Source organism: Alnus glutinosa, chromosome 9 (assembly GCF_958979055.1).
Source record: "Alnus glutinosa chromosome 9, dhAlnGlut1.1, whole genome shotgun sequence".
Classification (NCBI taxonomy): Eukaryota; Viridiplantae; Streptophyta; class Magnoliopsida; order Fagales; family Betulaceae; genus Alnus; species Alnus glutinosa.
In genome coordinates this window covers 616,463-641,613 of record NC_084894.1, presented here as the reverse complement: position 1 = coordinate 641,613, position 25,151 = coordinate 616,463, and the positions used below count along the sequence as shown (strand labels likewise).

General features: G+C 33.6%; 2 protein-coding genes and 1 pseudogene across 3 annotated transcripts; 2 read left to right on the top strand and 1 right to left on the bottom strand.

Annotated features, from left to right (window-relative positions):
- Positions 1-280: 280 nt before the first annotated feature.
- Positions 281-2,604, bottom strand: LOC133877628 (uncharacterized; annotated as a pseudogene).
- Positions 2,605-5,366: 2,762 nt separating this feature from the next.
- LOC133877099 (transcription initiation factor TFIID subunit 7) lies at positions 5,367-8,893 on the top strand. Of its 2 annotated transcripts, XM_062315340.1 has the most exons (7): positions 5,367-5,502; positions 6,018-6,140; positions 7,137-7,270; positions 7,363-7,482; positions 7,888-7,959; positions 8,392-8,569; positions 8,662-8,893. In XM_062315340.1, exons 2-6 carry the CDS (start codon positions 6,020-6,022, stop codon positions 8,551-8,553), a joined length of 609 nt encoding a protein of 202 aa, XP_062171324.1. In that variant the 5' UTR covers positions 5,367-5,502; positions 6,018-6,019; the 3' UTR covers positions 8,554-8,569; positions 8,662-8,893. The 2 variants fall into 2 exon arrangements, with proteins under 2 accessions (XP_062171324.1, XP_062171323.1); XM_062315339.1 differs by having other exon boundaries at positions 8,392-8,751.
- Positions 8,894-21,309: 12,416 nt separating this feature from the next.
- LOC133877908 (IQ domain-containing protein IQM2-like) lies at positions 21,310-25,151 on the top strand. The gene is made up of 9 exons (XM_062316360.1): positions 21,310-21,494; positions 22,248-22,769; positions 22,855-22,969; positions 23,059-23,124; positions 23,225-23,313; positions 23,414-23,504; positions 23,591-23,830; positions 23,946-24,047; positions 24,160-25,151. Exons 2-9 carry the CDS (start codon positions 22,291-22,293, stop codon positions 24,976-24,978), a joined length of 2,001 nt encoding a protein of 666 aa, XP_062172344.1. The 5' UTR covers positions 21,310-21,494; positions 22,248-22,290; the 3' UTR covers positions 24,979-25,151.

Sequence of the window (25,151 nt, the reverse complement as noted above, 5' to 3'; positions counted from 1 at the left end):
AAATGTTAGCATTTTTTTTTTTTTTTTTTTGTTAAGAATACTCTTCATGTCACTACGTGATTAGAGTGTATTAATATTTTTCTTAGTAACTTTAGTTACTCCAATCACGTGCTTACAGTGGCGGAGCCAGGATTTTAAGTGAGGGGGGTCAAAAAAAAAAATTAATGAATAAAAAAAATCAAAGTTGAACAAAAATTAATTAAAAATTTTAACTAACGCAATAAATAAATAATTGATCAAAATTAAATTAATTTTAAAACATATAAATGTAACTTACAATTTAATTGAGTTGTCCTTGACGAGTCTTCATTCCTTGAAATCGTTGCATGATTTTTTTCATTATTGATAGTCTTGAATATATCCTTCTCAATGTACGTGACCAAACAATCATTCATCCACTGATCTCCCATTCTGTTACGTAAACGATTTTTAACAATATTCATTGCTGAAAATGCTCTTTCAACAGTTGCTGTCGCAACTGGTATAATCAATGACAATGTCACCAATGAATAAACCAATGGATAGGTGATATCTTTTTTCATCTCCACCATCTTCTCAGCAAGTTGTCCAATCCCTTTAAGTGTGGCAAATTCTTCACTAGAACGCATGTCAATGATATATGTTTCAAGTTGGTTGTCCAAAGTCATAAGTTGAATTGCTGAAAAATCATTCGGATAAAACTGAGCAAGACGAAGTATATTATCCTTGTTAAAGGCAGCAAACAAGTCATTCGGACTCAAGCACGCAACACAAAGTAATAATTCAGAATTCGCCTCAGTAAAGCGACTGTTAAGTTCTTGGAGTTGCATGTCTATAACAGTATAATAAAGCTCCACACGATAATGATGCAAATTTGTCATGCTTTGAGCTTTTCTCTGTGATCGAAATTGGTACATATCATCCATATTGGGCACAACAATATTTTTTTTGGCACAAAACAGATAAATTTCTTCAAATAAAGAGTTCCATCCTTCTTCTCTCATAGCCTGTAAACGCTGCTTTGAAACTTCAACCAACTTCATTGCATTTAGAATATTTTGATCTTTTCGTTGTAATGCTTGAGATAACTCATTTGTAATCCCCAAAACACTTTTCATTAAATGTAAATTGAAAGCAAATTCAAAAGTCTGTAGCGACTGAATCAATATATTTGCTTCTGCTCTCTGTTCAGAATATAAACCATCTTCCACAATATCTTCAACTGCCTCGATGATAGAAGAAAACATAATAATAAGATTAATAATTGCACCATAATGAGAACTCCAACGCGTATCTCCAGGTCTCTTTAGATTCATTTCTTGATTCAAGCCACGACCAGTAGAAATTTCATTATTTTGTAGTGCTTCAACAACTTCAGCAATTCTTTTTTCACGAAGTGTGTCACGACGCTTGCATGATGCTCCAACAACATTAAAAACACTATTAACCAAGCTAAAAAAAGTTTGCAATTTGGATGTGATTTTTAGCAACAGCAACTAAAGTCAATTGAAGCTGATGTGCGAAGCAATGAACATAATAGGCAGATGAGTTTTCATTCAAAATAAGTGTTTTAAGTCCATTCAACTCACCTCGCACATTGCTAGCTCCATCGTATCCTTGTCCTCTCAATCTGCTAATACTTAAATGATGCTTGATAAGTACTGACTCAATTGCTATCTTCAATGTTGCAGCCGTGGTATTGCTAACATGTTTAATGCCTAAAAAACGTTCAATCACATGGCCCTTCTTATCTACATATCGCAAAATAATTGTCAATTGTTCTTTAACAGATATATCATGAGCTTCATCAACTAGGATAGCAAATGACGAGTTTCCAAGATCTTTAAGAATAGCATATAGAGTTTCACTTGCTGCAGCATTTGCTATTTCTTTTTGAATGTCCGGTGCAGTCATTTGATGATTTTTAGGAGCATTTTCCAATACTACCTTGTCAATTTCTTCATTATGTTTCGCTATAAAATGCAACAATTCACGAAAATTTCCCTGATTACTTTAGGTTTTAGATTCATCATGGCCACGGAATGCTAATCCTTGTTGCTGTAAAAAGCGAATACAATCAACTGATGCATTCAAACGAGTTCTATAGTCCCTTTTTTGTTGATCTGATTGCTTGTCAAAAAATGTTATGATGCTTTGTTTCTGATTTAACAAAGCTTCACATCTTCGTCGAGCTTGATTATGTGCACTATTATGAGTCCCCACATGACTCTGTAACTTTTCTCTCTTTTTCCAATTTTTAAACCCTTCAGTAACAAATGAGTCTCCTCCTGCTTGATTTCTAGTGTCCGGTCTGAAGAGATAACAAAACAAGCAATACGCAGCATCTTTTAAAATGCTGTATTCCAACCAGTCATAATATTCTTCGAACCATGCTGGATTAAAACGACGCCATGTTTTTCCAAATTGTGTTTGTGGAAAATTATGCTCAACTGGTTGACAAGGTTTTTTTTGTAGATATGCTCTTCGAATTTTGTCTCTATCACTAGGATGGTAATCAGAAATTTTTTTCCTTAAGCTTGGATCGGTTGGCAGATTTGCTAAATCTACCTCAATACGAGTTCGTTTAGAATTTGATTGTAGCTCAATTGAATCATTGATCTCCATAATCTCACACAACTACAATTATATATTTTATACAATTGATAAATGAAACCAAAACTATAAGTCTATATATATATTTATAAACAATTAAATATAAAAACAATTATTAAAAATAAAAGCAATCTAAATATAAAAAAATAATAAATTCAAAAGATAAAAAAAGTTTAAATCTCAATCAAGATAAAAGTTAAATACATATTTACATACCTGATAGAATGATAGGTAGGTTGAACTTTGAAGGTTTATTTGAATAGATGAACTTTTAACAGTTAACGCCTGAGTAACTTACAAGCCGGATCCTTCTCCCCTTCTCCTCCTGGACCTCCTCTTCCTCTCTTTGATATAAGACTCTCAGTCGATAACTTGCTTGAATTTTGTTCTTGTATTAAGTACTTAAGTTTAACCAAACATCCGTCTAAAAGCTTCAAATTTTTAAAATTTCTGAATGAGATTTGACACTCACGGCAGTTTATGCAACACTTAATTGCCTCTAGCTGTCAAGTAAGTCGCACTGTTAGACTGAGTTTACTGAGACACGCACGTCGTCCCAATTCGCAATTCCCACATGCTACAACCGCTACACTAATAATGACTAATTGATATATATTTTTTTTTTCCAAACAAAAAGAATTCAATTCATTTGTTTTTTCTACATTAATTTATTTGTTTTGTACACATGATGATTCATTTACATTAAATATATTTGGTTTTCATTAAATTTTTGCACGATTTGGTTTGTTTTTTAACTTTTTTTTTTTTTTGGCCTTTTGCATTAAATGTTGGACAACTTTTAGTCTTTTACAGTTTCCCTTCACTTGTTTATTTGCCTTGCATTTAATGTGAATACAGAAGACTCTTCCGTCTTCACACGATCACACCAGCGGCAGGCTCCAAGCCACCAACTCCTCACTCGGTCAGTCGGTCTACTTGATAGCTGCTGCCACTGCCAGTATGAATCATGATTGCATCCACTTCCACATACTCTATTAGAACGGTGCGTTTTGAACTTTGGGATAAAGAAAAAAAAAAAAAAAAGTGTCGTCTTCTACCTTTATCTTTATGAACAACTAACCTACCTGTTTTTTCAGTCTTCTTACAAAGTAAGTAAACTGTAAACAGAAATGAAAAAGGGGGAGGGGGGCATTTCAGGGGTATAGAAAAAAATATACCCCTTGCAAAAAAAATTTATAAGAAGTGAGGGGGGGCATTTGCCCCCCTACTCCCCCCTCCCTCCGCCCCCGCGTGCTTATACATTGTGTGCAAGCATTATTGTTCTTTTCTCACATCAAAATTATTATTTTTAACAATTTTATCATATCAATGTTTAATTTTTTTTTTCCCTGTATAAGTTAAATGTTATTATTTAAAAATATCATAGATATACTACAATGTATAAAAATAATCTCGAAATGAAACAACAATATAAGTCCAACCATATTAGTGAGGCCGAGGGTTGATCAACACTTTATATGAGTGGATTTCCGTTGTATCTTGCTCTTGTATCCACTTCTAGTAAAGGGCGATTTCAATATTTTCTTGCCTGTTATCGGGAGTGGAGTCCGGCCATATCGAGCCCTCAATGGACTGGCTTTTTTCTGCAATTCTATCCCTGGGTATTTTTGCAATTCCAGTGAAAATTTTTGAACCCTTCAAAATAAATCTAAGATTTTTCTTAAAAAAGAAAAATAAATAAATAAGACATACAACAATCCTCTTATAAACTAACTAAGGGTCCGTTTGGGTTTGCGATTTCAAAAAGTGCGATTTAAAAATAGCGATTTTAAAATGTGCGATTTAAAAAAGTGATTTTTAAAAACGCAGTTAAGCGTTTGGCAAAATCGCAATTTGGCCTTTAAAATCGCAGTTTAGTCTTTTAAAATAATGCGTTTTCAAAAAAGCACCACATTGTTTGCGATTTGAATAAGCACTTTTCTGCGTTTTCAAATCGCAATTTTTTAAAAACGCAGTTTCCAAAAGGTTCATTTTCTGCGATTTGGTTTAAAATCGCACTTTTTCTCTACGAAATCGCAATCCCAAACGCACCCTAAGGTGTCTTTTTAATTTGTTTAATGTTTATTACTTATAAAAGAATGCCAATACAATAACAATAATAATAATAATAAAGAACAATCATGGTGGGACTTGTAAAGAGGTAGGTCAACCTGATAAAGATTGTGAAATGTTGAAAATTTAGATAATTAATTTGGTGCGATTACATTTGAAAAAGAAAGTGTTATATACGAAGTCCGTTAGAGATAAGTCATGGGCATTCTTCCTTTCTCAATACGTATTTTGAGAATGAGTAGTGTTTTTGAGTATTGATTTGAAAAGAAAAGAAAAAGTCATGTTTTTCGAAAAGGTTTTGTGATTTGTTTTGAAAAGCGTGATAGTAGCATGAGCTAAATCAAAAAAATTATTTGGATAATTAATATTTGAGAAGCGAAAAAATAATTTTTGAAAATGTTGTCAAACAAACCTTTTTAATGCCTTTTTTTTTTTTTAATATTGTCGGCAAGTTTAAGAAAATATAAAAGGAAAAGGAAAAGGAAAAAGAAACAAAAAGAGAGGAGTGGAAGGATTTGAGCAATAAAGCTCGATAATGTATTTTAGAAGATTTTTTATTTATTTTTAATGTGTTTTAATATAACATAAAAATATTTTGAAGTGTTTTGTATTTTAGTTTGGTTGTTATTATTATTATTATTTTAACCGAAAAAGAAAAGAAAAGAAAGGAATAAGAAAAGGGTTGGCACAAACCCCGAACATGTGTTTCCCAGCGTGCCCCTGTTCTTAGAAGGTAGTTACCAATTCTGTCCCCGAGTGAATAGCTCCCCTGGCTATTTCTTTCGCACCTCTATCTTCTCTCGAAGACCTTTTGGAAGCTCAAGGCAGGCCAGGAAGGTACTTGGGTTATTTTATGTCGAATTCTTTGTGATTTTTGTTTTCTTCTTGAATTGGGATTTTTACTGTTTATTTGGGATATCTTTTTTTTTTTTAATTTCTTTTTTTTTTTTTTAAAAAAAAAACGGTTTCATTTGGGGTTTTTGGGGCTTGGCTAAGGGACTTTTCTGGATTGCAGGTTAAGTTTTTCGACTTTATGGGTTTCACTTAATTTGGGGATTTTTTTTTTTCATGGAAAATGGATTGATTTGATGCGAAAAAAGAATAAATTAATTCTCATTTTCCTTTTGACTTCCTTGGCCTATAGGACGACAATGCAAAATTGCAGAAAGAGATTCTGATCAATAAATGTAAAATGTTTGTTAATTATTAGTAATTTGTTATCTGGGTTGCAATTATTGCCTGTAGAAATGCAATTTGTAATCTAAAGGTGATGTTTTTATAAGGTGAATGATGCTTTAGAGCTTTGTGGAAATTTGTGATTTTTATTAATTTAGGCCAATTTTTTTTTTTAGTAATGGAGGAGCAGTTCATACTCAGAGTTCCACCTTCTGTTGCAGAGCGATTAGACCGCCTTTTGAGTGAAAGTGAAAATGCTTCATCTTCTGACGACAAGTCATTGGATTTGTCCTTTTCTGGTGAGAAATGCGCTCTTTCTTCATCAAAGACACTACATAATGAGTTTCTGATGTGCTTGGAAAACAAAATGTGAGTAACCTAAAAGAAAGAAAAAAGAAGAAGAAGAAGGCATTATCCCAATTTGGTTTTCTTATGGCATCTCGTTACGTTTAAAGATGGCATGACTGGTGTGTCAAATCGTTACAAGTTCTTTGCTTTTCTAATGGTCTGAATCTTGAAATATATCATTGATTTAGGAGTGCTATGCATTTATATTGTTCTGTTTTGTCCCTAAAGGTTATGACCAAGTGATATTTAATTAACTTTCTCTTTCTGTAAAGTGCTGCCTATCTTCTTGCTATGTGCTAACAATATGATGTTGAGGTTTTTTTTTTAAAGAAAAAACTAATTCAGGATTAATCTCATTTATGTCCCTGAAGGTAGTCATTAGTTGCTCAGTATATAAGCCGGTTTTTCGCGGAAACTACTTCATGATTAGAACTTGTCCCCCCCCCCCCCTCCAAGGAATCCTCGTCCATGATATTGTCGTTAGCTTTGTTTCATAAATTTAGGAGTTTATTTCTGCCTTTTTGCAGTACCATATGTTAGGTTACTGCTACAGATTTATATTTTTAAGGGAAGTTGTTGCCTAACTCAACTTTGTATGCTGAGTTAAGCAGCTGGGTTTTATGAAATTTTATATTTTACTCAAATTGCAACATGCATCTTTGTTATTGCCCTTCACTTTTCACCACTTCAAAACCTCCCTTCTCCACTTCTTTATTTGTGCTCTTCCAATCACTCTTTAGAGTAGGTTTTAAATTCAAAGGCAACATCTTTTATGTTATTGAGTAGGTAAATAAATAGTTGTTAAAGTAGTTGTTTTGCCTAGTGTAGGAGCAAATGATAAGGGATAAAAAAAAAAAAAAAACATTTCATAGCCAATAATTATTATTGGGTGACCTGCCTTCTTGGTCTACTTGTGAGTTGTGACCTTAAAGCATCTTACATTGCAGAGGATGGAAAGAGTGGCACATTTGTCATTGGCAATGATCATTTCCCCGCATCACTCTTGGATCTTCCTTGTGTTGTGGAATCATATAAAACATATGATGACAGTGTACTGATCAAGAGTGCAAACGTTGGTCAGGTAAAGTGCTCTTTGGCATTATCATTATCGACATAATTAAAGACGTGATTTCTTCATTCTAATGCAACCATATGAACTGCTGGTTGTAACAGATGATTATGGTTAGAGAAGCAGGTGATGCTGCTCCAGATGTGGTGGAGTATAGACATGGTCTCACCCCTCCTATGAGGGATGCTCGAAAGCGGAGATTTCGCAGGGAGCCAGATCTAAATGTATAAATCAGTCATTTCAAAGCTTTCTTAAGTAACATGACAAATATTTTTTGAAGGAGGGATGGGGGGGGGGGGGGGGGGGGGGGGGAGGATGGGAGAGAGAGAGAGAGACTAATATACTATTACCCTGTGATAAGAATGTTTCTCTCTACAATAATATGGCTTCCTCTTTATTTAATATCTTGTAACTGGAAAAAAATATTTACTATGAAGGAAAGGATTAATAGTAAGAGAAGTAACACTTTTGTGTGCAATCTCTGTCTTCCAACGTGAAGTGACCACGTCATCAACATCGGAAACTTATGTCAAGTTGGAGATTGCTTAGGATGTTACTTTCTAGTTTACTCTTCACTTTCCTTTTCAATCTGATGTTTGTACTGACTGCAACTTCATTACATTTTGCAGCCTGAGCTTGTACAGCGTGTCCTGAAAGATTTGGTGAAGATCCATGCTGGTGCAACAGCGGAGAATGTTGATATCCTTATTTGTTATGTACTCTTACTTGATTGGTGTTGTTGTGAGATTACACTCATGGGGAAATAGTCTAAGCTTTGAATGTAAGTTTAAGATTCCAGTGGCTGATTGGTATTGGGGTGGCATATGAGTTAATGGTTGCACAGTTTGATTTAAATCCAAAAAAATATGATGGGTGAAAAAGATTGTTATAGTTCGTTTATTTGGTTTATATGCTTTTTATCTTGTTTTCACCTCTAATTCAACTTGTCACTAAGCTGAGCATGTTAGGTTAACGCACTTGGTATATTGTTTCACTAAAAAATATGAGGGTATGATTTGATGTATTGCTTGTTTGTAAATGATGGAATTAGTCATAGTTTCCAATGTCTGGTGATGAAGGCTAACATGTCATGGTTTTGTACATTGATTATTCCTTGATTGAGTTGTTCACATGCTGAAGCTGCTGAGCAAGAGGAAGATGTAGATGGAAGTGTCCGAAATGCTAGTAAAAAACCTGTGCCTGCGCCTGTTGTAAAGGCGGATGCCCCAGAGGCTGGAACAAATGCTGGGGAGCCTGACAGAAGCGACTCTGATGAATCTGATGACTCGATTTGACTTGATAGAATTTAAAGTATGTTTATACGAATAGTAATTTGAATATTTTGGTTTTTGTATCTTGTCTTGATTTGTAATTCAACACACTAATTAATTTGGTTCTGTTAGGTTATTATTAGCTATATGGTGTGCATTGTGAAGAATTTCCACAAAAGGTGGTAAAGTGATGTCTTGAGCAAGCATATTTTTCTTGAGAAACCACAAGGGTGAATTAATTTGTTTAATTGTTGAAATTACCGAGGCATAGATTTATGCTAGGCAGGCGAGTTGCCGTTTGTATTCCAAGTTTCCTTTTGTTTTTGATGGAAATTATGGATATCAGAAATGGTGTTGGATTAAAGTATGTTGGCAAATTAAGAGCATTGCCTAGGTCTTCACACTCTTTTATGTGTTCCCTTGATTTATGCGATCAGAATCTCCTTAGTTCAAGAAGAAATAAGGGTTTGGGCCAGATAAAAATCTGGCAGGGCGACAGAATTTGCAATCCTGCAGGCTACAAGTGTGCGTGGAATATTTCGGACTTTGCCTTCTTGTGGGGAATATAAAGTTGCTCCTCCTATTATCATATCAACCTATGAAGAACCTTTTTTATTTTTTCCTGGGCAAGTTAAAAAATACAAGACGGAAAGGCAAAAGAAATAAAAAGGGTGGAGGGGAAGATCCAAGTTACAGAGTGGAGTAGGAGGATGGGAATGCTTCTAGTAGAATGCTAGAAGAGGTGTACACTATAGATTTCATTTGCTTATGCAAGATTTTTGAAGCAGACGAGGAAGAGAGTGCCAAGGAACTGGAGAAGATACCTAGTGATGTGAGCAATTTGCAAGTCCTAGGAAGGTGCAGATTCTGGATAGCGAAGATATGAGAGAGAGAATTTTATCTTACTTTGTTAACGTGGCACTACCAATCAATCATTAGATCAGTCAATATTAAAAAAAATGTCAAATCAAGAAAATGTGATAAAAGTGTGATGTATATTATTACTCGTAGAATACTTGGAGACTTTGAAATGTCTAAACAGATTCTATTCTAGAGATTTGCCATGGTCTACCTGTGATAGAGAGAGGAATAAAGTTATTGACATTTGAAATCAGAAGAGGATTTTCCAGTTTTTAGGCAGGGAAGGAGACACTTGCCTCAGCTTTTCATTCACTTTGGTGTGTCTCATGCAGGCTTTAATCTTGCAATTAGGACAAACTATAGGTGAGTATTGTATGCAACTTCTCCATCTACCTTCATTCTCATCAAATTAGCAGACCTTACTATAATCTTTTTGCTGTTTCTTTGTAGATTAAAAAAAAATATATAATATGGGTATTATTCGTATTCACTTTTTCTTTTCTTTTTTCTCCTGTTGGGCGTCATCTTCACTGTTTGTATCTGGATGTTGGTTTTGGGCCTGACAGCAATTTCAGAATCAGTCAGTTTGGACAGGTTATGCAGCCCTAGACTCAATTGGGTGAGGAGAGACATAGTTTGTACTATGGATATATTATATTGCATAACAGGGCACACCAGCTAATCTTCTGACTATCATGCTGGAAAATCCTGGAACATGTCTTCAATGTGCTCCATGTGCTCCACGCTCCTTTGATGGAACAGCTTTAGAATTAATTGCCAGATCTGATTTTCCGTAGTACCATATGCTGCCTTTGTACCATTACATGCTGTAACAGTGTATGTTTCCTAATCCTTGGATTCCTCTGTACTCTGCAGTAGCACTCTGCAGTAATGGTCATTAGTTTAGGAATTTGGACAACCCTAGCTGTACAAAGTACAGGGATAGGTGCAATGACCTGTTGGGGCAGCCATGTGAGAGGCTACCCAATGGAACAGGAGTTTGGGTAGTCATTGCACCCAATCAGGATCCCTGTACATCCAAGACATTATATGAGAGCAATTTTCTTTCTTAGGTGAAAATGATCACATGGGCTTAGAGGCTAGAGAGTGAAGAATTGTTTAATTGGAAGCAGTCAAGTCTTGATTGCATCCTTGAGCTTGTGACAATCCATGCACATATAGTAATCATTCAAATGCCTAATGCTATTCACTGGGGGATGGTTGGTGGCTTCATGAATTGTGCCTGCCAGCTTGTTCATTAGGTATGGGCTTGAAAACACAGCTTATCATGCACACCCCTCAACAGCCAATTTGATTTCTTGTCAAATTTCTTACCAAATTTCTTATTAAATATAAGAGTTAGCTAGAATTCATACTTTTGTCATATGATTATCCTTTTTCTGCTGATGTGACAGTTTCAGTCAGCCCTTGTTAAAAAAATAAATAAATCTAAGGACTGATTGACATTGCCACATTAGCAAGGTGAGATAGTAGTGAGATAAAATTATAGTTTATAGCATTATTCTAAAAATAATGGTCAATGAGTCCATAGATCTTGAAAGATAAATACTAGAAACCACGCTTTTATTTTATTTTGTTGATGTAGTATTGCCAACCAGTCATTATTTAAATAATTAAAAAAATAATAATAATTAAAGGCTGATTGGCATGTCATGCCAGCAAAATAGAATAAAAATGTAGTGTATATAATTACTCAACATGAAAACAATGGACTTGCAAGTTTGTTGTTGCCTTTTTCTTCTTTATTTTTTTGCTGAATTATTTATTTGATTATGTCTTGGGCTTGTGTTAAAACCATTACAACGGTCTATGAACATATATTTATAATTATTAGCAAACATTATCCATATTTATAATTAGCTCAACTACTAAACATGTTTATGTTTTGTTTAGCTGTTGCTGTTCTCACATCATGCATGCCCCTTAATTTGGTATTGTATTTTTAAAGCAGGTCTGCATTTTGCATAACTACTTGATGCTTTTCTTGAATTCTTAATACAAAGGTAAATTCTTAATACTTGATTATGTCTTGGGCTTGTGAAATGGAAATGAAACTATTTTCTGGTTAAAATTTTATTTTATTGCATCTAATGGTATATATTATGTCAAATCATTTAAAATTTTTAAATAACGTGATAATATATACACTCTGTAACATTATAATATATATGACGTGACAATATATCCATTACGTGCCAATGTCTAGGATGTGCCCATTTACCATACTTCTATCTAAAACATTACACTCTTAAACTTAATTGAGTAGTTTAAGAGCAAAATTACTATGTATTTTCTCTTTGCTTTCTCCATCAATTAATTAAACTAAACATTACAATGACTATTTGCATTAAGTAGTACAAGTAAATTTGAAGTTATAATCAATGTCAACTTGGTGAGTTCTTTATTGAATACTTTGTATAAATATCAAATTAAATACTATAATTGGGAAAGTCAACAGCCTTTTGCAGGGTTTGAGAGGAAATTGTAAGGTAAATTTAAGGGAATGTATTTTGTAGATCGAATATGGGTACCAAAATGGATATTCCATTAGGAAAATAACTGGGTATTTTAAAAAATAAAAAGTTAGAATAGAATGATCATTTATATTATATTATTTGGTGATAATATATATGTTGTATTAGAATTGAACCAAAATTATTAAAATATCAAAAATTTATTTTAAAAATAATAATTATGAATATTCTATGAGTGGCCGACAACCCTAACAGAACACTGTGGGTGGTCTTGTCCACTCCCGATGACAACGGGGTTGGTCGCACTAGCCCAAAGGGTGGCCGGCCACTTATGAAATAATGTAAGCACGAAAATTAGCATTCATATGAATTTAAAGGCCGACAAACTGATTGGTTTTCATGAAAAAGAAAGCATGACCTACTTTTGACATTTTTATAAAGTATGAAGTAGGTACATCAGGAAATTAATACTTTCACTTGTGACTATGGATAAAATATTTTTTTTAAAATTAGGTTGAAGGAAAATTTTTAAAATCCAATTTATTAAATTGGCACATCATGTAATTCTCACATGTATATTTTAAATAATTTTAAGAATTATATGCTATCTTAATTCTATGAAAAATGCAATTCAAAATCATATGCTCTAAAAACATAAGTCGTCGGTTTCATAAATCAATTCGAAAGAAAACTTCATCTATAAGCCATGTATAAATCAAGATAATTAATCGTGCCATGCGAAAAACACACCAGTAATCCATGATGGCAAATTCATTTTCATTGTGTCATTAGCGTCGCTAATAAAAAACCTTAAAAATGGTAAAGTATTCATGTTCGGCTCATTAAATTTTCTTTTTAATTTTAGTTTAAAAAATTTACTTTCTTTATTTTTATTTTAACTGTTTACTTTTTAAAAGCATTTACTTTTCAAAGTCACGTGCACGTCTTATCTGGAGTTAAAAAGTTGTAACAGTTTAAACTAAAGTAATTATCCAAATTTACGTTGTGGACACATTATGCAGTTGAAAATGTCATTTTGAATGGTTGGTCCGTCAATTCAATAACATACTTTGGCGTCAAAAAAAGGCAACAAAGGAGAAACAAAAAACATGACTGACCTTTTCCTAATTCCTATGATTAATTATTAGTCTAAGTTCTTGCCCATTTTTCCTACTTTTTGTCGTCTGATTTGACTGACTCGATCGAATGCTTGCTTGACAAGCTGCCATGGCGCAAGAAGACTTGGTGGAATTGCTTGACGACCACTCTAGACTCTAGAGGAAGGGGAAAAAAGATATTGTGGTTGGGGGTAGGCACTAGGCACTAGGCACCATGCTCCATACTACCAATACATCTTGATTTTTCACAGCACATTAATTAAATTAAATACCCTATTTTAGGTGATAATTAATAAAATTAAAATGTGAATTATTACGAGACAGTTCACATGATACTTAGTTATAATGTGAATCAGTACCTAAAGCATTTTCCCTTAATAAATTTGTTAAAAAAAACCTTAGCTCACATTGCCAAATCACTTTGAATCTAAACATAAGCTTTCTTGGAAGGGAAATGCTTCACATCTTTATTTTTTAATTTTTTTAATTTTTTTTTATCAAAATTTAGTTTTCAAATGATATGTCACAATTAATGTGATATATTTTTTAAAATGATAGATTGCATGAGATTGCGACACATCGTTTGAGAACGAAAATTGGAAGAAAATTTTAAGAAATCTAGCATTTATCTTCTTGGAATAAGGTGTAAATTCAATTAATAAAAGGGAGAAAATTATTCCTATAACGCAATTTATTATATCCATTTGAATCTAAATAAAAATAAAATAAAATAATGGAATTATAGGTGAAGTGGGAGTGAAGAGTAACATTTATCTTTCCATTTTGTTGCACTCGTGTATTTTTTTATTTTATTTTTAATAAATAGGTGAAAAAATAGTAATGTTATTTTTTACACCCATTTCACGTTAGCTGATACAACGTGTTTTAAGTAGTTAGTACTTTTTTCAATATTTGACATAAAAAGTCACTTAAAACACGTCACATCAACCAATATAAAATGAGTGTGAAAAGTAGACTTATTCTAATCTAAAGGTTCAGTTGGGGTTGCGATTTCATAGATAAAAAGTGCGATTTTAAATTAAATCGCAGAAAATTAATCGTTTAGGAATTGCATTTTTAAAAATGTTGAGATTTGAAAACACAGAAAACTGTTTTTTCAAATAGCAGATAATGTAGTGTTTTTTTTAAGAAAAAAAAAAAATCAAAATTTTAGAGGCTAACCTGTAATTTTAAATTTCAAACTGTAATTTTTTCAAACGCTTAAATGCGATTAATGCGATTTTTTTTTTCATCAATACCAAAACTCTTCGTAGATTTTTTTTTTTTTCCCGTAACTAACACGAAAAATCACTTAAAACACGTTGAATCAATCAATATGAAACGGACATAAAAAGCAGCAGGATAATCATAACTTTCCTACCCACCTAGGAAAAAAATAATTTTCCATTCTTCTAGATTTCTAGTCCTCATTGATTTCTCTGGATTTGACCTATCAACACAAATGCTACTTTCTAATTTCTATAAGGATTCAGAATTAGAGTTTATAAAATGAATCCAAGAACTTCACCAGGAAAACTCAGAGCACTACTCAAAGAGGCGATGTAGTCCATGTGGATCGACTGGTCAAGGAGCCACTCACACCGACTATTCTAGATAACGTACACCCAACATATCAACGATCGAGTACCCCTGTTGACTCTCACTTGTTTCGGGTCTCATTGCGTGGCGGCCGTCCACACTGAGGGGAGCAGAATGGACGGTGTGATGGTGATGCTTCTGTGGGCCATCCTGGGTTCAAAAAGTCCTCTTGTGGGGCCACGTGCCGTCTGCCTATCTATCTGCTGCCCTCAGGCCACCTACCTTCCCAATATATGTGGTTCAATCATCAATGCAGTAGAAAACTCATGGCACTTCAGGTTTTTTTCCAAAAATAAAAATATTGACAATTTTTTTTTTTAATTTTTATATTCACAATTTTAAAAACAGTAAAAATAAATAAAAATAAAAATCGCACATCCAAAAAAGACATATACTCACAATTAATATACTTAAAATTGTTTGTACTTTTATGTTATTTCAAAATATATTTTTAAAATAAAAAAATAAAAAAACAGTACTACAGTCTTTTTTTTCTTGGCTATTTTGGGTCCATTCCTTTGGTATTATTGTTCAACCCTAGTAATTTTAGTTTATAATTCCTTAATTATTGTTTGCAAAATATGTTTTGATGTGACAAGAAGAAGAAAACTATTTTTTTTTTAATTAAAAAAATAGCCCTCTTTGTTAATGCATTTTATTTTTATTTTTTTGGAGAAGTGTTATGATATGACAAAAAATGATATTTTTTATATTTTGAAGAGTGTTTTAATATTTGCATTGTTTATTAAGATTTTTATTTATACAAAAAAATAAAAATAAATAAATAACAGACGAAAAGCGAAGGAAACACAAATGGACATAAATTTCCTATAACCCACGTATAAGATTGACATGTATTTATTGGCATATGAGAAACACATGTTATTTAAATAGCATATGCTTCTTATATGTTTTTTTAATAGCATTAATAAAAAAAATTATGCTTCTCACATGTTTAAAGGACACATGTTCTTTTGATATGTGAGCTGTAGAAAATTTCTTACAAACTAATTTATAAAAAATTTTTGTCAAACACAAATTACCCCATCTTCCCAACAACCATAAGGATTAAGCAACCACATTCTACATATAAGTTCTTACAAAAAAAAAAAGAAAAAGAAAAAGAAAAAGAAAAAGAAAAAGAAAAAAGAAAAGTAGTATATATGTACTGTACATATAAAAACAAATTAAGATAAGAGTTGACGAGTAAACAGAGTGTGGGATGGGGTGTGATGACAAGGCAAATCCAGCAAGCGTCAACGCTTGACTTTATACAGTTCAATTAAAAAACTTAAAGGCAGAATTGCATGCAGCTGACTTTTTCCCACGCTTTTCGTGAATCGTTCACCAACGAATACACTTCGTCGGTGCCCCCCCCCCCCCCCCCCCCCCCCCCGAGTCCTGACAAACCTAAAGCGCGTTTTTCCGGGGGTATTTCCAAGAGATTTACACGCACACAGAGACGCACACCACCAGCTGTCATGGTTATTTAATGTGACTCTAGCGTGCTCTCCAGCCGTGTCGGGTGACGGTTTCTTTAAATTTTTTTTTTTTTTTTTTAATCCCTTATACGACGCCGTTAATTAATTAGTCTTCACCAAACCCGTCTCAAGAGCCGAGAGGGAGGCTGCTTTGTTGAAAAACAAGCAAATCATCATTTTAAATAAATAATTTCATGGCATTAATTTCAACCAAAGGGGGGGGGGGGGGGGGGGGGGGGGGGGGGGGGGTTGGGCCGGTTGGCACATTAATCTTTTCGTGTGAAAACACACTAAAACACAAAGAATCAGTAAAATCATTACTGCTTAATTTGATTTTTCTTCTTAGCTAGGGGAATTATCCATAATCAATTAGTTTACGTATCTCGATACTGTTCCGATTCAACTCTAATAATCCTTAGAATTTCTTGACCACAAAGAAAAAAAATAAGAATGACTTGTAAGGAGTGGCTGTTAGGGTAGCCAAATTACATTGTCTTTTTGACCACATGAGGTGGTTTGTGCACGCCAATAGCCACATCTTGCATTTCTTAATTTACATATCTCAATATTGTTCCAATTCAACGTCAAATAAGAAGAAGAATAAACAATTACTTGTAATATAAGGGGTGACTGTTAAGGTGACTGAATAACCTTCTTTGACCACAGTCGGTGGTTTGCTCACCCTAATATATATCCACATCTTGCATTGCAAGCTAAGTCACACTTTTTTCTTTTTCTTTTTCTTTCTTTATTGTATTGATTTGGACAATTTATTGAAAATGAACGATTTAAATAAAAGGTATTGCACTAAATCTCAATTCACGTGGCTTGCACCTTGTGATGAAACTATATTACTTAGTTTCGATTAAAAATATTAGATTTCTAATTCTTTTACAACTTGAAAAAAAAAATAGTAATTAACGTGGCTCCTATCATGTACTGAGCATGTTAATAATTTGTAAAATAATTAAAGGCTAATTGTAGGTCTACATTACTCAAACTATATAGAACAAGAAATTTGCTCTTAATTAACACTTTCCAAAACACGGTAACAATCGGACCCCATATTATTCATGTGATTGGACTGTGACGCAACAAATGCGCAGTACTAATTAACATGAATAATTTTCATGGAAATTAAGGTGGTGCTTTTTTTATCTTTATTTTTATTTTTTATTATTATTAATTTGTACACACGCCGACCGGCAAGGGATTTGCTTATCTAAGTTTAGGTATGCTTTTGTATGAGTCGTACCAGGCAGCACATCGTGGTCAATTGGCCACTGACACGTGTAAAGTTCGTACGATGCAAAGTACCCATCTCATTTTGCATGGAGAACCACCGATCCAAAATGACAGTTGGACGTGACGAGTACTGTGCGAATTTTTTTTTTTTCTGATTTTTTAATCACATTTTATTATTAAATTATAAAAGTTAGATGGACCAAATATTGCCTATTGGGGGGTGTGCATGATGTCGTTGACTTTATGTGGTTCAATCAAAACGACAGCCATGTGGACGACGTTCATTTATGAATCACGTTGGCAGAAGTGTGATCCTAATTAGGGTTTTTTATTTTATTTTTATTTTTACAGATCATTTTTTGGGGATTCAAGATTATTTTTAATTGAGTTCTTTGGATTTCGAGATCTTTCAACGTGGATTTTGCCTTTTGGTGGGTTATTGTCAAAAATTTCATTAAAAGAGTTAGGCTGTATTCTACTTTTTCCGAGACATTAACATGAATTTATTGTACTTTTCATAGTAGATGTAACCATTAATTAATAAATCTAGCAAGTGCAATACCATGGTCCATTGAAATATGGTAGTTCGCATTGTCTCCGTATATTTTCATTCTTAATTTTTTTTTTTTTTTTTTTTTTTTTTTTTTTTTAATGTTCAGGGTTGTCCAGCCCTAATTAATGTAATTTATTTTCACGTATCTATAGAAGAAAAAAAAATATATGGTAGGTCGATTTGGGACTTTTTAGATTAGATGATTTTTGGGTGTAAAAGGACTCCAAAACTAGCCCATTTTGGACATATACTTATTTTATTAGGAAGGCTTATACCTATATATGTTATATTCGCAAAAATAGTCATCTTTGTAGAATTATAATAATAATAATAAAAAAAAAGTCTTAAAAAATGCCAATTTTGTTTATCAAGGTAAAATTGAGTGTCTTGTGTTTGTAATTGTTTGTTAATATTGTTGTATTTTTTCTATATAAAAAAAAAAAATTAAAAAAAAAATCCCAAAAAAATGTTGCCAAATGGGTAGGTGTGTTTGTTAATGTATTTATTTATTTATTTTTGAAAAAAGTGTTATGATGGAGGTCTTTTTCTCTTGGGGGTTCAAATGTGATTTAATAAATTGTAGAATATTTATTTGAAGAAAGAAGTAGGTAGAAGGCACCTTCCTCAGCACTCCCAAAATATGTTAAATTGCACTCTACTTAGCATTATTAAATTAATGCAGGTGCTGAAGGTGTCCTTCGATCTATTCTATACCTACTTAAATTCTTAGTTACTACCTTTCGAGTCATCGTATATCATCCTCGATCTCTTACGGAAGTAATGTGGAGATAAGGTTGAAGCTGTATTAGGGTAGAATTCTATTAAATAGGGATTAATTAGATCTTAATTTAAGATTATTTTGGATTAGTTTTATTATTATTAGTTTTCTAGAATTAGATTTATTATTAGTTTGAATTTATCACTTTGTACGTCTATATAAAGACTGCTCAATGTTAATAAAAATAATCATAAAAGTGTTTTTTCATTTTTCAAATGTGAGTTTGAATGAAGATTAATTCAAACCTTGAATAGAACAATGGCTTGCAATGGAATGGTGCCAAAAAGCTTTTATATATATATATATATATATATATATATAAAATTAAAATTAGATTTAATCAACTGACGTCAGCGGTGGCCCTCTATCGACACTGACCCGATAATTGCCTATAGCTCGCCCCCTCTTGACACGGCGTAGGTCTAAGGGCAACAACAAAATGAAAGCCTTGGCACATTTAATTAGCTGACGTCAACAGTGGCCCTCTATCGACATTGACCTGATAATTGCCTATAGCTCAGCCCCTCCTGACACGATGTAGGTCTAAGGGCAACAACGAAATGAAAGCCCTGGTGTCACGTGAACTACTATACTTTCCAATAATTGAAGCCACCAAATTTGAAGTTTTAGTTGGGAAATTAAGGCTGCTTTAGTGCAAATTATGCTCACCCCAAAATGCATGCACAATCCCCATAGCATTTAGATATAAATATATATATTATCTTTGACAGATCATATATTCATTATTTGTATGAAGATTGAATGTTTCTAAAGTGTTATTAAACTAAAGAGAAAGCTTTGGACTTTTTGTTCTTATTAACCCATCAAAAGCATCAAACCTTCCCATGGGGATATTCAAGTCAACCTGTGGGTCACCCTAGAAGAACCCATCAAGGAAGTTTCCAAGGCCTTCTGCCTTCACTTTCCATAATATTCAATGAATGACATCTGGCAAACAAATTCCCATTAATTTTCATTCAACTCCACATCCATCCAAAGGACTCCACGTGTGGCATGCATCATCCAACCCAACCAAAGCCTACTTAGCTTCCTCAATGTCTCCCACCAAAAGAGACAAAATTTTATTCTAATTTTTTAATTTAGCCTATTAAATTGATATAAATTCTTAAATTCTCGTACCATTTTTTAATAAGTTTAACATAACATACGATTTTCACGTATATTTTTTTAAAATATATGTAAAAATCACGTATTCTAAGAACGTATGTTAATTTAATAGACTATGTTAAAGAGATCTTTTTCAACCCAGTATGACGGTAAATTTTGTCCCACAATAAACGTATAGTTTAAGAATCTAAAGCGTTATAATTTTTATTTTATTTTTAAAAAAAGAGCGTTTTGATATGACATAAAGGTTTTTTTTTATTTTTTTATTTTTTTATTTTTTTTTATATATCCTTAAGAATGTTTTGTGGACGAGTTGTTTGTTAATATATATAAAGTAAAAATTTTATCAATTGGAGCCAAAATCTATTGCGTTATATCTTAGATAAGCCTGGAAGGATTAGTCTTAACCAAAAGCTTGGGAGTCAAGTTACGTAATAAGCAATTAGGCAAGTAAGTGGAGATAGGAGAATCATCAATGACCTAAGCGCTGGCGATCAATGATCATGAACAAGTCAAATCGCCCCGTTTTGAGTGACTATGACCTGAGTTTGAAATTGACCTTTTATAAGAGGGACTATGATCATTTCCAAGAAAGAATGAGCACATATTCCTCTGTTTTACCATAAACAGAGGAGTGCAAGGAAAAGCAACATAACATCCCCACAAGTAATATACCAAGTGTTTTCTCATTTTTCTTATTTTATTTCTTAAACCTACCCAAGCCAAGAAAAAAAAATAAAAAGGGTCAAATGTCTATCAAAGCTTAGAGATTGCTCAGAGGCACATTCTCTATATGCTTGTTTAAGGTCCATTTCTCTCTTTTTACTTAAAAACAGAGGAGGTGTTATTTTATTTGTTAAACCATGGCACATTCTCTATATGCTTGCCTAAATTTACCAAATAATTTCCTTAGGTAAACCCAATACAACACTTTTCAAATATGGATCGCATTAAAAATAGTTCTCAGCTTTCCATCACATTAAAAAAAGAAAAAGGAAAAAAAGAAAAATGCTATATACCACACCAATATTCCATTATTATCCTATTATATTGACGTTGTATTGTTAATCCATTATTTTTTATATATATATATTTTTAGCAATGACGGAGCTAAGGGTGGATTAGCAATGCCTTATCGGCATAGCAAGATAATAAGAAGATAGTGACGTGGTATATAACATTAAAAAAAAAAAAAAAATTAAAATCAAAACAAAAAAAATATTTACATTTCAAAACACTTAATAAACATGGCCTAATATTTCTTTTCTTTTTTCTCCTGAAAAACAAAAACCTAGAAAAAAAAGCTAAATATGGTTATGGGAATATGGGATTACAAATTACGTCCTTCAAGTAGTCCTCCCACGTGCTTGGACGTTTCTGTCAAAAAAACAAAAAAAAAAAAACCAAAAACAAATTCAAAACTCTCTCTCTCTCTCTCTCTCTCTCTCTCTCTCTCTCTCTCTCTCTAAAAGTTCTATATATATATATATGTACAATCAGCAGTCTAAGTTGCCAACGATCGGCTCTTTTGCTTTCAAAGTGCAAGCTTTGTGTTGAAAGAGAGAGGGAAGCTCTCTCTTTGCAATATTGTCCAATTCCAGCCCTCACAAATCAATCAAAAATAAAATCCTCACCCACCCATCAAACTCGGAATTCTTTTCCATTAATACACACATTTGTTGGTTCTCTCACTATCCTCAATTTAAGGTATAGCCCCTAATATCTTTTAGCTCTAAAGTTATTTTCTTTTTATTGTCGTGTTTGTCTTGTTTTTCTCTTTGTTGTCTCTGTTTTCAAGTTAACAGAGAGGGAGATACAGAATGGTATATGCATTTATATCTCTGCATTATTATTTGTTCTTATGCTGTTTTAGCGAAATGCATGTTCTGGGTTCTTTGAATTGGATCTTAATAGCATGGTAATGTTTCTGCTTTCTTAGATTATTTGCTTGAGAAAATGGTTTTGTTGCTTGAATGAAATGGGTATTTTGGATTTCCTTTATTGGGTTTTCGTTTCAAAGATACGTGTTTGTTGGATCGTTCATCTTGCAGATCCACGGTCTTTTCTAATGGGTTTTTCAGCAACTTACTGTTGGGTTGATAAGTAAATGGCTTGCTTGTTTTCCCTAGTTATATGAATCATTGATACTTCTACCATATAGACAATGCTATGTTAGGAGAAAGTGGGTGTTATTGGCTTTTTTAGTGTTACGTTCAATTACTTCTAAATCCATTTGGTTTGCACACCTTGTCGATTATTTATTGTTATTCCGATAAGTTTTGTAGATTCAAGCTCATATTGATAGTTTGTTTTAAAGTTTGCTCTGGTTTATCAAATTGCAAAGAGTTTACAGTTCATACTTAGAGAAGAGCTTATTCCAGTCCTTTCTTTGATATATATGATGCATTATCAAATATGTAGCACTCCATTCACTACTATCTATTTGTTTTATTTTGACAGGAATTTGGATTTATTAGGTTGCTAAGACACCTTTCCTTGTCAAATGGGAATTTATTTTTCCTGCCCATTTGCTGAATACAGTGATGTGGAAAATGGCTTAGAATCTATTGTTGTGAAGTCTATCAGTTTTGGGGATGATGATGCCAAGACTCCCGTAAGATCTGTCAGTTTCAAGAGTCGAGATTGTGAAACCACAATCCTGAAATCCTCAGGTTCTGCAAAGATGGTGATTGAAGCATCTGTCAGCTTAAAAAATAGAAAGTTGGAGAAAATGGTCTCAATAAAGGCTCCTTCCCTAGACAAAGAAAATAATACGCCCATTGCATCAAACAGCCAACAAAGCAAACTGATGGATAATCAATCCCCAGGATCAGATGGTGGACTGGTGAAGATCCGGTCATTGCCAATCTTGGATCCCACCCACCCCCAGCACGGGGCTGCACTAAAGTTGCAGAAAGTGTACAAAAGCTTCCGAACCAGAAGGAAGTTAGCAGATTGTGCAGTTCTAGTTGAGCAGAGCTGGTATGTATCCTATTTATATGCCATTTTTACAAACTTCTGACGTGTTTCTATCTTGTGCTAATGCAATTATATGTCCTAACTATAGGTGGAAGCTCTTAGATTTTGCAGAACTCAAGAGAAGTTCTATATCATTCTTTGATATTGAGAAGCATGAAACTGCCATCTCACGATGGTCAAGAGCAAGAACCAGAGCTGCCAAGGTGAGTGTCAAACAGATTGTTTTGTGCTGTTGTTTTTATGTTTTGTAATTTATTTCAAGGTTTAAGCATTTTTTTTTTTGTTATTGCAGGTTGGAAAAGGTTTATCAAAGAATGGTAAAGCTCAGAAGCTCGCTTTACAACACTGGCTTGAGGCTGTAAGTCAATTGCATTAGATAAAAAATCACTTTTAAGAATATATATCTTTTTTTTTTTCTTTCACCTTTACTGATTTAAATTTTTATTCTTCTGACACAGATTGATCCCCGGCATCGGTACGGACATAATTTACACTTTTATTATGTTAAATGGCTTCAATCTCAGAGCAAAGAACCATTCTTCTACTGGTAATATTCTTTAAACAAAATGTTTCTTCAGTATTAAGAATTTTGAATCCAGATGTCAAGAATTTGGATTAATGTAAGGGTGCTGGTTTTGGAAATGCAGGCTGGATATAGGAGAAGGGAAGGAAATAAATATTGTTGAAAAATGCCCTCGATCAAAACTTCAACAGCAGTGTATAAAGTACTTGGGTCCGGTGAGCCTTCTATATCTTTGCTTGACCATCCTTTATGTTAATTTGTTTTCATTTTATTTGCTGATAATCTTTTTCACTTTTGATAGATGGAAAGGTTGGCCTATGAAGTTGTTGTGGAGGATGGAATGTTCTTATACAAGCAATCAAGGGAGCTCCTCCACACCACTGGAGAACTCAATGGTGCTAAGTGGATTTTTGTCCTAAGCGCATCTATGACCTTGTACGTTGGCAAGAAGAAGAAGGGTTCTTTTCAGCATTCCAGCTTCTTGGCTGGAGGAGCTACATCTTCTGCTGGGAGATTAGTTATTGAGAATGGCATCCTAAAGGTATAGCTATTGCATTAAAGCTCATAGAAGAATCTTTTAAGTTTTTCTTCATTTTTACCATAGTTCCCATTTTCGGCACGGTTTCTTAATAACCATTTCTGCTATTTTTCAACAGGCAGTTTGGCCTCACAGTGGTCATTATCAGCCTACAGAAGAAAACTTTAAGGACTTTATCTCCTTCCTCAAAGACAACAAGGTGGATCTCAGAGATGTCAAGGTAAAGAAAAGGACTTTATATTCTTTGAAATGATATAAAATGTTCTCTTTCCCCTTATAGAAATTAAGTAAAAAGCCAATATACTGAGAATATCATTTTCTGTTGTATTCAGATGAGTCCAGTTGACGAGGAAGATGAACTCCATAGCAAGCGAGGAGGCAGTGTTCATCTCAGAATCAACTCATCTGAAGAGGACTTGACTCAAAAGTTGAGTGGCTCCGAGACTGAAGAGACCAATGCTGAAGACTTGACTCCAGAGAAAATTTATTCAATGGAAGAAGAGACTGCTGCAGCATTGGAACTGCCTATGTCAAGCCGACTAGGCAGTCTCAGTAGCAAATTGGCTAATCTTGAAATACCAGAAAGGCATGAATTGTATGATACATTAGAGAGCCAAAAACAAGATTTTGGACCACGCCGTAATAGTTTGTCACCAGAATCGCCAGTAGATGGTTACGAAACAGCAGACGAAGGCATGGTTCCAAAGCAGAAATCGTTTGATGAACAAGATGAAGAGAGTGAAGTGGAAATCATTCCTGAAGAATCCATTCTCAAAAGGATCAGTTCACATAAAGGAATGAAGTCATATCAATTGGGGAAGCAGTTGTCTTGCAAATGGACAACAGGAGCTGGACCCCGCATTGGCTGTGTAAGGGACTATCCATCGGAGCTCCAGTGCCGAGCTTTGGAGCAAGTGAAATTGTCCCCAAGAAGTGCTGCCCGTACTAGATCATGCTTTTCTCCTCGATTCATTAGTGGTCTGACCCCAAGGGTATCCCCATCAAGTTCTGGTAGAGAAATGGCAGCAATGGGTATATCACCTCCACTCGAGAGAGAACATTTCTTAAGAAGAATCGATCACAATTCAAGAACAAAGTCCTCCCCATTGATTAGAGGCACATCAGTAACTTCAACTTCTGATGTTTTATGAGTAGGAACAAATTTTCTTATTCATATATTCTTTTGTGTCAATAGAAAAAGATGACATAGGAATTCTTTCTCATTCTTTTCATTCAAAATCATGTATACATTTTCTGTCTGTTCATCTTGTACAATACAAGACGAACAATTGTACAATTTTGTGGGTTAATTTGATGCCCTTTC